Source organism: Mustelus asterias, chromosome 19, assembly GCF_964213995.1.
Source record: "Mustelus asterias chromosome 19, sMusAst1.hap1.1, whole genome shotgun sequence".
In the NCBI taxonomy this organism is placed as follows: domain Eukaryota; kingdom Metazoa; phylum Chordata; class Chondrichthyes; order Carcharhiniformes; family Triakidae; genus Mustelus; species Mustelus asterias.
Genome location: NC_135819.1, coordinates 3,385,970 through 3,401,798, shown reverse-complemented (window position 1 = coordinate 3,401,798; position 15,829 = coordinate 3,385,970). Strand labels below are relative to the sequence as shown.

General features: G+C 50.5%; 1 protein-coding gene across 1 annotated transcript in view; it reads right to left on the bottom strand.

The window, feature by feature from the left end:
- LOC144507689 (phospholipid phosphatase 3-like) overlaps window positions 1-15,829 on the bottom strand; it is a 102,826-nt gene that overhangs the window by 49,533 nt on the left and 37,464 nt on the right. The window contains exon 2 of the mRNA XM_078234880.1: window positions 4,675-4,832. Coding sequence (XP_078091006.1) covers window positions 4,675-4,832 — 158 coding nt within the window. The remainder of the gene's footprint in view (window positions 1-4,674; window positions 4,833-15,829) is intronic.

Sequence of the window (15,829 nt, the reverse complement as noted above, 5' to 3'; positions counted from 1 at the left end):
AGAAGTCCCAACCTATCCAACCTTTCCTTATAATTCAAATCTTCCAGTCCTGGTAACATCCTTGCAAATCCTTTTGCACCCTTTCCAGTTTAATAACATCCTTCCTATAGCAGGGCGAACAGAATTGTACACAGTACTCCAAATGTGGTCTTACCAATGTCTTGTGCAGTTGTAACATAACATAGATAGTTCATCAATAACATTCAGCCAAGAGAACAAAATTGAATAGCTGTTAGTAAAATATTTTAATCTGGTTATTCAGGAGACCCCGATGGGAACAGATAGCATTTCACCATACAGTAATAACTTCTACTGATTTAACTAGATCAGGAGTAGAACAGTTGCCCACATTAAGCCATGTCTCTATCATTCAGTGTTCTACCAGTCAGTGTGGGTTCCTACACTCCACCAGGCTTTGCGACAGCACTCACAGGGTTAAGGTAGTTGCTGTTTGACCAATTCCCAGCATCTGTCCCTCATCAAATGACATCTTTATATAACCTTGTGTTAAGGTTAACCTCCAATCAGATTGGACAGATGTTCCCTGTTCCCATTTTAAACAGCTCTTGTTAAAACTTCCATAAATTCTGGTGTTCTCCTTGAGGGAATGGGCAATGCAGAAACTGGGAACCAACACCAAAGGGGAAGATAGCCAACTTCCGGCTTTTAGATTCTCACCTTACCTCTACCAGCCTTGATACTGGTGCGCATGTTTCCATTTCCCAGCTCCTAGCCAGTGTTTTAGGCCTTCCAACAATGTAAAAGTTGGTTCTTATTTAGTTTTCGGTCCTCTATCCAGACAGTTTCCCTTCATAGGAGCATCGAATCCCTACAGTGCAGAAGGAGGCCATTTGGCCCATCGGGTCTGCACCGACCACAATCCCACCCAGGCCCTATCCCCGTAACCCCACATATTTACCCTGCTAATCTCCCTGACACTAAGGGTCAATTTAGCACGGCCAATCAACCTAACCCGCACATCTTTGGACATCTTGTTTTGTTATTGGTGGCCCCAAACTCTGGGATTCCCTCCCTGAACCTGCTCACCTCTCTTCCTCAGCTTTGTCCTTTCAGATACATCTTAAAGCCAACACACGAGCACAAGGAGCAGGAGGGTCGGCCACTTGGCCCTCCCGAGCCTACTCCACCCAATCAATTCAGTCGTGGTTGATCTTGGCTTTTGGTTACCTCTTTCACCCAACTTTTGAACACCTGACCTATTATTTCCATACCTGACTCCATGCTTTCTAACGCTCCTTGAAGCAGCTTGGGACTTTTTACTACATACGGTGCTATATAAATACAAGTTGCAGTTGTTGTTGTCTGCTGGTTGAAACAGTTGGCATTACCTGTGATGTACGTATATATCTATATTCTATGTTGGGGTTTGGGGTGCGGACTGCCCCTTTAAGAGTGTGGGTCAGGTGACCGCTGAACCATTAGCTCCGCCCAGTGTGGGACCCTATTGGGCAGTCTTAGACCTGACTGAATGAACGCAGATCTTCAATAAACAGCTCCCAGTTTAAAGTTTAATTATAAAGTTTATTTATTAGTATCACAAGTAGGCTTACAGTAACACTGCAATGAAGTTACTGTGAAAATCCCCTAGTGGCCACACTCTGGCGCCTGTTCGGGTACACTGGGGGAGAATTTAACATGGTCAGTGCACCTAACCTGCACATCTTTCGGGCTGTGGGAGGAAACCGGAGCACCCGGAGGAAACCCATGCAGACTCGGGGAGAACGTGCAGACTCCACACAGATAGTGACCCAAGCCGGGAATCGAACCCGGGTCCCTGGTGCTGTGAGGCAGCAGCGCTAACCACTGTGCCACCGTGCCGCCCACAGTGTTGAAGCATGCAAGCCTACCTTGTGATTCTTTATGTCCCTCAGTCCACAGGGGCATGCATTATATTACCATTAACAAGCTGCATGGTGGCACAGTGGTTAGCACTGCTGCCTCACAGCGCCAGGGACCCGGGTTCAATTCCCGCCTTGGGTCACTGTCTATGTGGAGTTTGGACGTTCTCCCCGTGTCTGTGTGGGTTTCCTCCGGGTGCTCCGGTTTCCACCCACAGTCCTAAGATGTGCAGGTTAGGTTAATTGACCATGCTAAATTGCCCCTTAGTGTCAGCGGGACTAGCAGGGTAAACATGTGGGATTACAAGAATAAGGCCTGGGTGGGATTGTGGTCGGTGCAGACTCGATGGGCCGAATGGCCTCCTTCTGTACTGTAGGGATTCTATGATTAGCTGCCTGTTGCCATATTTTGTTCCACCTCACCCCTTTTTTTGCCAAAACTGCTTCTGTCAACGAGTTAAGCAGTTTAAGTTAGTTGGCTTTGGTTCCCAAGTGCTGCAATCATATTTTACTACCACTCGTTGAATGTTCCTTTTGTTGCCAAAGTGCTTCTCTCAAGGAGTTCTGCATTGTAAGTTACTTAGCGTTGGTCCTCAATACCTTGCCCTAATGCCCCAATCCACCTCCCCATCCTGGTATAAAGGCGGACATTCCTGGAAGAGAAGCAAACACTAATTTCCAAAGCAAGATACTGCGGATGCTGGAAATGGGAAAGAAATTATCAGGTCGCCACTTGAATCGTTGACTCTTGTTTCTCACTCTCTCCACAGATGTTGCCAGACCTGTGGAATTTTTCTTTTTTTATTTCAAATTTCCAGCATCCTCAAGCATTTAGCTTCTGGCTCTTCCCTGTCATGGTCTCACTGTCAAACCAGCTCCTTCAATTGGTCTTACAGGAGTGTTATATTCCGGGAGCTGCAGTGTGATGATTTGTGGTGATTGTCCCTTTAAGGGCAACACAGCAGAAGAGGGTTACCTCGCGTGAGGGACCAGTTGGGAAGAAAGGGAGGAATCACCCCCGGGGGTGGGGGGGGGGGGGGGGTGGAGGAGTCCATAACATAAGAACAAAACATAAGAAATAGGAGCAGGAGTAGGCCATCTAGCCCCTCGAGCCTGCCCCGCCATTCAATAAGATCATGGCTGATCTGAAGTGGTTTAGTTCCACTTACCCGCCCGCTCCCCATAACCCTTAATTCCCTTATTGATCGGAAATCTATCTACCTGTGACTTAAACATATTTAATGAGGTAGCCTCCACTGCTTCAATGGGCAGAGGATTCCAGAGATTCACCACCCTCTGAGAGAAGAAGTTCCTCCTCAACTCTGTCCTAAACTGACTCCCCCTTATTTTGAGGCTGTGTCCTCTAGTTCTTATTTCCTTTCTAAGTGGAAAGAATCTCTCTGCCTCTACCCTGTCGAGCCCCTTCATTATCTTATATGTCTCTATAAGGTCTCCCCTCAGCCTTCTAAACTCCAACGAGTACAGGCCCAATCTACTCAATCTCTCCTCATAAACTAACCCCCTCATCTCTGGTATCAACCTGGTGAACCTTCTCTGCACTCCCTCCAAGGCCAATACATCCTTCCGCAAATAAGGGCACCAAAATTGCACACAGGATTCCAGTTGCGGCCTCACCAGTACCTTGTACAATTGCAGCAAGACCTCCCTGCTTTTATACTCCATCCCCTTCATCCCCCTTTAGGTTGAAGACATCGAGGGGGCTGGGGCTGCTGTACAGTTGTAATTCTTATTAATAAATACCTTTTGTGTTTCTAATGAAGTCTTTTGAAAGTGCATCATTGCACACAGATACAAATTGCCCCTGCGGGGAGCTGCCAACATGTAATGCCATGCGCCCAGCTCCACACCGGATTGGCATCACTTACGAATAGCATGAGAGGCCGCACAGTATTCTGTCTTTCAAACCCAAAGCCCGGTTTGCATTCTGTTGCTTACAGTGTAAGTGCCGATAGTCAGTGCACACTGGTTTGCTCCAGTTGTTTTTTAAATTTGCTACGACATTCAGGGGCAGCACAGTGGTTAGCACTGCTGCCTCACAGCGCCAGGGACCCAGGTCCGATTCCCGGCTTGGGTCACTGCCTGTGCGGAGTTTGCACATTCTCCCCGTGTCTGCGTGGGTTTCCTCCGGGTGCTCCGGGTTTCCTCCCACAGTCCAAAGATGTGCAGGTTAGGTGGATTGGCCATGCTAAATTGCCCCTTAGTGTCCAAAGATGTGTGGGTTAGGTGGATTGGCCATGATAAATTGCCCCTTAGTGTCCAAAGGTGTGTAGATTAGGTGGATTGGCCATGCTAAATTGCCCCTTAGTGACCAAAGATGTGCGAGTTAGGTGGATTGGCCATGCTAAATTGCCCCTTAGTGTCCCAAAGATGTGCGGGTTAGGTGGATTGGCCATGCTAAATTGCCCCTTAGTGACCAAAGATGTGCGAGTTAGGTGGATTGGCCATGCTAAATTGCCCCTTAGTGTCCCAAAGATGTGCGAGTTAGGTGGATTGGCCATGCTAAATTGCCCCTTAGTGTCCCAAAGATGTGTAGTTTAGGTGGATTGGCCATGGTAAATTGCCCATTAGTGTCAGAGGTTTTGGCAGGGTAAATGCTTAGGGTTACGGGGATAGGGTCTGGGTGGGATTGTTGTTGGTGCAGGCTCGATGGGCCAATGCAGGAATTCTATGATTCTAATTTACCTCTGGCCAAGGGAGAGATCAGAAATGAAAGAACACCCTAACAGCTTCAGCCAGCTCCAAGCTGGTGCATTCATTCCCCGGAAACATCAGCAGAATAAATACATGAACTCACGGCAACCACTGTGATTAAGATGCCTGCAGTGCACAGTACAGGGTCACTGATGGTCTCCTCTTTTTTGTGTGGGTAGCTGATGCTCTGGTCATTGCAGTAGAATCCACGACGATACGGTGTGACACCATTGAACTCCACCATGAAGAAGGGCAAGGAAGCTGGAAGAGACGAGACAGAGAACATGAAAAGCTCTGCGTGCCAACACGGGAATAACAAATCACCTTAACTTCGACATAAAACCCATTTCCCACCCAATCCAGAATTATGAGTAACAAATAGGAAATTCGGCAAACACTCTCACCAACTTTTACAGATGCACCATAGAAAGCATCCTTTCTGGTTGTATCACAGCTTGGTATGGCTCCTGCTCTGCCCAAGGCCGCAAGAAACTACAAAGGGTTGTGAACGTAGCCCAGTCCATCACTCAAACCAGCCTCCCATCCATTGACTCTGTCTACACTTCCCGCTGCCTCGGGAAAGCAGCCGGCATAATCATGGACCCCACACACCCCAGACATTCTCTCTTCCGTCAGGAAAAAAATACAAAAGTCTGAGGTCACGTACCAACCGACTCAAGAACAGCTTCTTCCCTGCTGCCATCAGACTTTTGAATGGACCTACGTTACATGAAGTTGATCTTTCTCTGCACCCTAGCTATGATTGGAACACTACATTCTGCAACCTTTCCTTTCCTTCTCTCATATGTACTCTATGAACCTTGTCTGTATAGCACAAGAAACAATACTTTTCACTGTATCCCAATACATGTGACAATAATAAATAGAAACATTGAAACTAGAATCAGAAGTAGGCCATTCGGCCCTTCGAGCCTGCTCCGCCATTCATCTCAATCATGGCTGATCATCAAATTCAATATCCTGATCCCCCCTTCCCCCCATATCCCTTGATCCCTTTAGCCCCAAGAGCAATATCTAATTTCTTCTTGAAATCACACAACGTTTTGGCCTCAACTACTTTCTGTGGCAGTGAATTCCACACTTTCACCACCCTCTGGGTGAAGAAATTTCTCCTCACCTCAGTCCTAAAAGGTTTACCCCTTATCCTCAAACTATGACCCCTAGTTCTGGACTCCCCCACCATCGGGAACATTCTTTCTGAATCTACCCTGTCTAACCCCTGTTAGAATTTTATAAGTTTCTATGAGATCCCCTCTCACTCTTCTAAACTCCAGTGAATATAATCCTAACCGACTTAGTCTCTCCTCATATGACAGACCTGCCATCCCAGGAATCAGCCTGGTAAACCTTCGCTGTACTCCCTCTATAGCAAGGACATCCTTCCTCAGACAAGGACACCTAAACTGCACACAATACTCCAGGTGTGGCCTCACCAACGCCCTATACAATTGCAAAAAACATCCCTTCCCTATTCTCAAATCCTCTTGCTATGAAGGTTAAAATCAAATCAAATACTCAAATAAAAGCAAAATACTGCAGCACGTAAAAATCTGAAAGAAGGTTCTGTAGAAGGATCATTTACATCAAAAATGTTAACTCTGTTTCTCTCTCCACAGATGCTGCCAGACTTGCTGAGGTTATCCAGCGTTCTTTGTTCCTTTTCTCCTGATATTGGGCGGGATTTTATGGCCTTGCTCATCCCGAAACCGTAAAATCCCACCCGAGCTCAATGGACCTTTCCATGGTCCGCCCCTTGCCTGCTCGGTTTCCCGTGGCGGGTGGGATGGTAACATTCTGGCCATTATGCATGAATAGACTGTTCTTTTGTTCATTACACCTCTCCCTGACCTGTAATGTCTGTACCTGCCGAAAGCTCACTACATCTCAGTTTTGACCTAAGTCTTCACTCTGAATCATTAACTCCATTCCCGTCTCCACAGAGGCTGCCAGACATGTTCCTATTTTAAACAGTTTCTGTTTTTGTTAAGTGAACAGATTGTTTAAGGATCTACTAACAATTGAGCAATATTGAACTGTATTTGGTTGCAATATTTTCCACAGACCTGATGCAGCCGGCTGCTGACAAACAAATCAACTAATTCATAGAATCCCTACAGTGCAGAAAGAGGCCAATCGGCCCATCGGGTCTGCCCCGACTCTCTGACAGAGTATCCTACTCAGGCCCTCTCTCCTGGCCTATTCCTCTAACCCCACACACTTCTCATGGCTAATCCACCTAACCTATACATCTTTGGATGCTAAGGGGCAATTTCCAATGGCTAATCCATCAAACCACACTTAAGGGGTAACTTAGCATGGAAAATCCATCTAACCCACACATCTTTGGACACTAAGAGGCAATTTAGCATGGCCAATCCACCTAACCTACACATCTTTGGATACTAAGGGCCAATTTAGCATGGCCAATCCATCTAACCTATACATCTTTGGACACTAAGGAGCAATTTAGCATGGCCAATCCACCTAACCTACACATCTTTGGACACTAAGGGGCAATTTAGCATGGCCAATCCATCTAACCTATACATCTTTGGACACTAAGGAGCAATTTAGCATGGCCAATCCACCTAACCTACACATCTTTGGACACTAAGAGGCAATTTAGCATGGCTAATCCCCCTAACCTACACATCTTTGGACACTAAGGGCCAACTTAGCATGGCCAATCCCCTAACCTACACATCTTTGGACACTAAGGGTCAATTTAGCATGGCCAATCCACCTAACCTGCATATCTTTGGAATGTGGGCGGAAACCGAGCACCTGGAGGAAACCCATGCAGACATGGGGAGAATGTGCAGACTCCACACAGACACGAGGCCAGAATTGAACCTGAGTCTCTGGTGCTGTGAGGCAGCAGTGCTAATCACTGTGCCACCGTGCCCCAAGCTTGTTCTTTGTCTTATTAATCATGGTATGAAACGTTGAGGTTCTCTGTAATTTGACTGAAGTGAAGCCTGTTGAATCTCAAGGTTTTTAATGGGCATGTGTTCTCAGAAAAGGGGCACTTTTAATGGTGATTATCCAGTGTTGCCCTTATTGGCCCATCAGACTAGACTCCTTCTGTAAATTTACTTGGGGTCTGTCACTCTCCTTCAAGTTTTCGAGAGGTTTTATTACACTATTAAAGATGCTTCACAAATGCAACTTGCTGAAGTCACGACAGCTTGCCAAGAGAAATAAAGATATTTTGATTCCAGCCAAGGACTTGTTTTCTTCCAGATGTTTTACACATTTCACAGTAACAATGGGGACATGAGAACAAAGGTGAAGGGTGTTAGTGATGCTGTCACAGTTACGCTCACGTCCAACGCAAAAATTCCAACAACCTTCAACTGTTTTCTTTAATTAGCCACGCGTTTGACCAAGCAGCAGAATCGCATCTTCCAGCTCCTTGGGAGACACGGGTGAACAGGAATCCGCCCTTCAGCCTACTGAGAATTGCTCTTTAACCATTTAATCACAGACTTTGCAGAGTGTTTACACAGTTAGAGCACCTGTACACTGGATGTCTGAACATTGCTCTTAGCCAGATCCAAACTGAGTGACGGTTACTTTCTCCGCCAGGATTCAGTTAGTAGAAGCTGTGCCTGCCATCTTCAGCATTCTCCTAGACCCCCTACTGTACAGAAGGAGGCCATTTGGCCCATCGAGTCTGCACTGACTCTGACAGAGTATGTTACCCAGGCCCGCTCCCCCACCCTAACCTCGTCACCCCACACATTGAACATGGCTCATCCATCTCACCTGCACATCTTTGGATACTAAGGGGCAATTTAGCATGGCCAATACATCTAACCTGCACATCTTTGGACATTAAGGGGCAATTTAGCATGGCCAATCCACCTAATCGACAAATCTTTGGACACTAAGGGGAAATTTAGCATGGCCCAATCCATCCAACCTACACATCTTTGGACATTAAGGGGCAAGTTACCATATCTAATCTGCCTAACCTGCACATCTTTGGACACTAAGGGGCAATTTAGCATGGCCAATCCACCTAACCTGCACATCTTTGGACACTAAGGGGCAATTTAGCATGGCCAATCCACCTAACCTGCACATCTTTGGACACTAAGGGGCAATTTAGCATGGCCAATCCACCTAACCTGCACATCTTTGGACACTAAGGGGCAATTTAGCATGGCCAATCCACCTAACCTGCACATCTTTGGACACTAAGGGGCAATTTAGCATGGCCAATCCACCTAACCTGCACATCTTTGGACACTAAGGGGCAATTTAGCGTGGCCAATCCACTTAACCTGCACATCTTTGGAGTGTGGGAAACTGGAGCACCCGGAGGAAACCCACGTAGACACGGGGAGAACGTGCAAACTCCACACAGACAGTGTGGAGGACCGAATCGAGCCTGGGTCACTGGTGCTGTCAGGCAGCAGTGCTCACCACTGTGCCACCGTGCCTAGAACTCTGCCTTTCCCCATAAAGAGCCACTGGGAATCTGGATTATTAAACCGGCCTCATTACTATTTTATATGTTGCGTGTGCTTCATTTAGCCCATACAGGAAAGTACCCCCTTTCCAGTGAAAAACACTAACCCCTCCAGCCCACCCATCCAGGAAAGTAACCGTACTGTGGGTATAACATGACAGCCAATCCATTCAGGAATTCCCGGTTGAAGTGAGTAACTAAAGGTTCAAAGCCCCAACGTTGATGTTACTTCATATGATTGTGAAACTGCTGCTTTCTGATTTAATCCCATGTGTGTCTCTCTGACGAGCGTTACACTGGAATACTAATGTGGAAAATGATACTGTGACTGATATTCTGAAAGGTCAGCCCAATGATTCTGATTAGTTACTGATGTAATGCATTTCGAGAAACATCAGTGACATCAGTTCAAGTAGCGCACATTGAAAACTCTCTGATGGGACATGAGTGTTTTACTCTCTTTCCACATCTGGGTTCAGGTTCACCGGGAGATAAAGGATTGTTGCGGCCAGATCTCTGTTACGGACTGTGTAACAGGACATTCAATTCTGGATCTGGGTTTCAATTCACCCGAGGTTTGTGGATTTTCCTTTAACACAGTGCTTAGCACTGCTGCCTCATAGTGCCAAGGATCCGGGTTCGATTCCGGCCTCGGGTGACTGTCTCTGTGGAGTTTGCACATTCTCCCCGTGCCTGCGTGGGTTTCCTCCGGGTGCTCCGGTTTCCGCCTCCAGTCCAAAGATGTGCAGGTTAGGTGGATTGGCCGTGCTAAATTGCCCCTTAGTGTCCAAAGATGTGTAGGTTAGGTGGATTGGCCGTGCTAAATTGCCCCTTGGTGTCCAAAGGTGTGTAAATTAGGTGGATTGGCCACGCTAAATTGCCCTTTGGTGTCCAAAGGTGTGTAGATTAGGTGGATTGGCCATGTTAAATTGCCCCTTGGTGTTCAAAGGTGTGTAAATTAGGTGGATTGGCCATGCTAAATTGCCCTTTGGTGTCCAAAGATGTGCAGGTTAGATGGATTGGCCATGCTAAATTGCCCATTGGTGTCAGGAGGATTAGTGGGGTAAATATGTGGGGATAGAGTCTGGGTGGGATTGTTGTCAGTGCAGACTCGATGGGCCGAATGGCCTCCTTCTGCACTGTAGGGATTCTATGATATTTCTTTTATCATTTCAAAGGCTTATAAAGTCACAACAGTCTCAAAACAGGAGCAGTTGTTGACGTAAATCTATTCCTCTCTAGGGTGAGAGCAAGGAAGAGGAGTGGGGGGTGAGGGTGTTACAAGTGCAGGAAGGAAGGAGGAAATGTGGGTGTGGGGCAGAGAATGAAATGGTCTCAGTTGACACAGTAGAGGGTGCTGGGATGTTGGCTCTGTGGTAAACTGTCAAGTCAACACCAGTGAAGGTATGACTCTGATCCACACCAAATCCTGGAGGACCCAAAACTGCCCCAAGTGCAGGGAAAGAGTTTCCAAATCCCACCAGGAGCTCCCCCCTCTGTAATTTCCTCTAGTCCTCTAACTCTGCGAGATCGCTGCCCTCCTCCAATCTGGCCCCTTGAATCATAGAATCCTACAGTGCAGAAGGCCATTCAGCCCATCGAGTCTGCACCGACCACAATCCCACCCAGGCCCTATCCCCATGACCTTGACACTAAGGGGCAATTTAGCATGGCCAGTCCACCTAACTTGCACATCTTTGGACTGTGGGAGGAAAGGCACTATATAAATGCAATTTTTTACCTTTGTTGTACTAAATTAAAATGCAGGCACTTAACTAAACAACAGGAGAAATGGTCGTTCACTGTCCCATCAGAGTGGGCAGGAGTCTGAGGCTTCCACCCATTAGGAAGATTCCTTTTGGTTTCGCCGTCCAAACTGGGTCTTTCCTGTTGATTCCCAGCACACATCTGCAGCCCAGACTTAATTCCCCGAGTTACAGGAACCAATGGAAGCTGCCCAGTTCAAATATTCACTGCTCGATTCAGGGATTAGGTTCATTTCACATAAAACTGCATTGAAAATATACTTTCGCTTCCTCTTTCTCCCTCCCTCCCTCTTTCTCTCCATCTCCCCCTATTTCTCCTCCCCCTCTCTCCCCTCCTCTTTCTCTCTCTTTCCCTCCTCTCTCTCTCTCTCTCCCTCCCCACCCCTCTCTCCTCCTCTCTCTCTCTCTCTCCTCCCATAAGACCATAAGACATAGGAGCGGAAGTAAGGCCATTCGGCCCATCGAGTCCACTCCACCATTCAATCATGGTTGATTTCAACTCCATTTACCCGCTCTCTCCCCATAGCCCTTAATTCCTCGAGAAATCAAGAATTTATCAATTTCTGTCTTGAAGACGCTCAACGTCTCGGCCTCCACAGCCCTCTGTGGCAATGAATTCCACAGACCCACCACTCTCTGGCTGAAGAAATTTCTCCTCATCTCTGTTCTAAAGTGACTCCCTTTTATTCTAAGGCTGTGCCCCCGCGTCCTAGTCTCCCCTGCTAATGGAAACAACTTCCCTACGTCCATCCTATCTAAGCCGTTCATTATCTTGTAAGTTTCTATCAGATCTCCCCTCAACCTCCTAAACTCCAATGAATATAATCCCACGATCCTCAGACGTTCATTGTATGTCAGGCCTACCATTCCTGGGATCATCCGTGTGAATCTCCGCTGGACCCGCTCCAGTGCCAGTATGTCCTTCCTGAGGTGTGGGGCCCAAAATTGCTCACAGTACTCCAAATGGGGCCTAACCAGTGCTTCATAAAGCCTCAGAAGTACATCCCTGCTTTTGTATTCCAAGCCTCTTGAGATAAATGACAACATTACATTTGCTTTCTTAATTACGGACTCAACCTGCAAGTTTACCTTTAGAGAATCCTGGACTAGGACTCCCAAGTCCCTTTGCACTTTAGCATTATGAATTTTGTCACCGTTTAGAAAATAGTCCATGCCTCTATTCTTTTTTCCAAAGTGTACGACCTCGCACTTGCCCACGTTGAATTTCATCATCCCCTCTCTCTCTCTCCTCCTCCTTCTCTCTCTCACTCTCTCCTCCTTTCTCTCTCCCTCTCTCTCCTCCCCCCCTCTCTCCTCCTCCCCCTCTCTCTCTCTCCCCCTCCTCCCTCTCTCTATCCCCCCTCCCCCTCTCTCCCCCCCTCTCTCCCCCCTTTCTCTATCCCCCCTCCCCCCTCTCTCCCCCCTTCCCCCCTCTCTCTCACCCCCCTCCCTCTCTCTCCCCCCCTCCCTCTCTCTCCTCCCCCCTCCCTCTCTCTCCTCCCCCCTCCCTCTCTCTCCTCCCCCTCCCTCTCTCTCCTCCCCCCTCCCTCTCTCTCCTCCCCTCCCTCTCTCTCCTCCCCTCCCTCCCCCTCTCTCTCTCTCTCCCCTCTCTCTCTCTCTCCCTCCTCTCTCTCTCTCCTCCCCCCTCTCTCTCCTCCCCTCCCTCCTTCTCTCTCTCCTCCCCTCCCTCTCTCTCCCCTCTCTCTCTCTCCCTCCTCCCCCTCTCTCCTCCTCCCCCTCTCTCTCTCACCCCCCTCCCTCTCTCTCCCCCCTCCCTCTCTCTCCTCCCCCTCCCTCTCTCTCCTCCCCTCCCTCTCTCTCCCCTCTCTCTCCCTCCCTCCTCCCCCTCTCTCCTCCTCCCCCCTCTCTCTCTCCTTCCCCCTCTCTCTCTCTCCCCCCCCCCCAGCTCTCTCTCCCTCCTCCCCCTCTCTCCTCCTCCCCCCTCTCTCTCTCTCCTCCCCTCTCTCTCTCTCCTTCCCCCCCCTCTCTCTCTCTCTCCCCCGCCCCCTCCGCTCTCTCTCCCTCCTCCCTCCCTCTCCTCCTCCCCTCTCTCTCTCTCCCTCTTTTCTCTCCCCCTCTCCTCCTGCCATGCCTCCTGTTAGGAAAGCTGTGCTGAGAAATCTCCCACAAGTGGAATTCCTGCTTATTCGGGAGTCAGGAAATGTGAGCGGTTTGTGCAGGCTGGGAAATGTCAGTGCTTTCCCTTCCTTGGAGACGGAAGCCTCGGAATCAGACGAGGAATGGATTAAATTTGGCAAAATGATTAAGTCAGAAGTATCCCAGGGCATTGAAGTGGCGACCTTTCCTGCCCATTAATTGTGTCCAGGCTTCTGCCTGGCCAGCCCCGTGTGATTTATCCCGACACCTTCCTCTGACACAGGGGCGGGGGGAATGACTGATAGAGGGGTTTGACTTTGTGAAGGGTTTTGCTAATGGTCAGTGGGGACATTCTGTTTCCACTGGTTGGTGAGTCAGTAACATTGAGGGCACATCAGCAGAGGCAGAAAGGGAAAGGGCTGAGAGCGCTTTGGGCCACAGGATCAGGGAGACACGCTTCAAGGAGAAATGCAAAATCATTTACAAAGAGAAATGGATAAAAATTAGAAGAAAAATGTACCAGAGATGGGGAAAGGGACAGAATGGAGAGTCATAGAATCCCTACAGCGCAGAAGGAGGCCATTCGGCCCATCGAGCCTGCACCGACCACAATCCCACCCAGGCCCTATCCCCATATTCCCACATATTTACCCTGCTAATCCCTCTAACCTACGTATCCCGGGACACTAAGGGGCAATTTAGCACGGCCAATCCACCTAACCCGCACATCTTTGGACTGTGGGAGGAAACCGGAGCACCCGGAGGAAACCCATGCAGACACGGGGAGAACGTGCAAACTCCACACAGACAGGGAATCAAACCCGGGTCCATGGCGCTGTGAGGCAGCAGTGTCAACCACTGTGCCACCCATGGACTCTATTCCGTGCCCTTGGAAGGGAGTGGGAGGTGGGGAAGACTTGGTCAAAGTGGAGCGGGGTTAGAGGTTTGATAGTTGGAGGTTCTACGTTCAGTGATGGTAATGCTTTGGAATGACATTCGCCTTGGACCCGAATGCACTGGTCCTGAAACAAAAAGATCAAATCATTCTCACCCGTTTATCTCCATAGCAACGTGTAAAATTCAGGGGCAAAGCTGTTTACAATCCTGCCCGGGAGCAGCTCGGGGCGAAGGGGGGTGGGGGGTTCAGTGAGCTGCTCCGAAAGCCCCCCTGTCGCTGTGTGTGTCGGGGGGGAGGTAAGAGAGTGAACAGCAGCTCCCACTGCGTCTAACCGCAGAGAGAATCTCACTCAAAGCTGCTCCTTATTCAATAACTGTCTGTACACAACCCCACACATCCCATAATATTCCACAGCAAACCCAGAGGAAGATGCGGTCGAAGAAAATATGTGTTTACTCTTTGTTTCCTTAACCTTGGCTTCGTTTTTCTTTTCATAAACACAATGGGATTGTTTACAGGGTCATGTCAAAACAGAGCAGGACAGGGACTGCAGAATGGACCCGCCCCCCACTTCCCCCCCCAGCCCAACACAGACCCCCTCCAGCACAGACCCCCCACCAGCACGGACCCCCCACCAGCACGGACCACCCCCCCCCCGCCAACTTCCCCCCCCCAGACCAATACAGACCCCCCTCCAGCACAGACCCCCCACCAGCACGGACCCCCCCCCCGCCAACTTCCCCCCCCCCAGACCAATACAGACCCCCTTCCAGCACAGACCCCCCACCAGCACGGACCCCCCCCCCCCGCCAACTTCCCCCCCCCCGCCAACTTCCCCCCCCCAGACCAATACAGACCCCCCTCCAGCACAGACCCCCCACCAGCACGGACCCCCCCCCCGCCAACTTCCCCCCCCCCAGACCAATACAGACCCCCCACCAACACGGACCCCCCCCCCCCCCGCCAACTTCCCCCCCCCAGACCAATACAGACCCCCCACCAGCACAGACCCCCCTCCAGCACAGACCCCCCACCAGCACGGACCCCCCCCCCGCCAACTTCCCCCCCCCAGCCCAACACAGACCCCCCTCCAGCACAGACCCCCCACCAGCACAGACCCCCCACCAGCACGGACCCACCCCCCCCCCCCCCCCCCGCCAACTTCCCCCCCCCAAACCAATACAGACCCCCCACCAGCACAGACCCCCCTCCAGCACAGACCCCCCTCCAGCACAGACCCCCCCCCCGCCAACTTCCCCCCCCAGCCCAACACAGACCCCCCTCCAGCACGGACCCACCCCCCCCCCCCCCCCGCCAACTTCCCCCCCCCAAACCAATACAGACCCCCCACCAGCACAGACCCCCCTCCAGCACAGACCCCCCACCAGCACAGACCCCCCACCAGCACAGACCCCCCTCCAGCACAGACCCCCCACCAGCACGGACCCCCCCCCCGCCAACTTCCCCCCCCCAGCCCAACACAGACCCCCCTCCAGCACAGACCCCCCACCAGCACAGACCCCCCACCAGCACGGACCCACCCCCCCCCCCCCCCCCGCCAACTTCCCCCCCCCAAACCAATACAGACCCCCCACCAGCACAGACCCCCCTCCAGCACAGACCCCCCTCCAGCACAGACCCCCCCCCGCCAACTTCCCCCCCCAGCCCAACACAGACCCCCCTCCAGCACAGACCCCCCACCAGCACAGACCCCCCACCAGCACGGACCCCCCCCCCGCCAACTTCCCCCCCCAGACCAATACAGACCCCCCACCAGCACAGACCCCCCACCAGCACAGACCACCCCAAACCCAATACAGACCTTCCCCCCACCCTAACACAGACCCCCCCAGACCAACACAGACTCCCCCCAGACCAACACAGACCCCCTCAGACCAACACAGGCCCCCCCAGATCAACACAGACCCCCTCAGACCAACACAGACTCCCCCCAGACCAACACAGACCCCCCCAGACCAACACAGTCCCCCTCAGACCA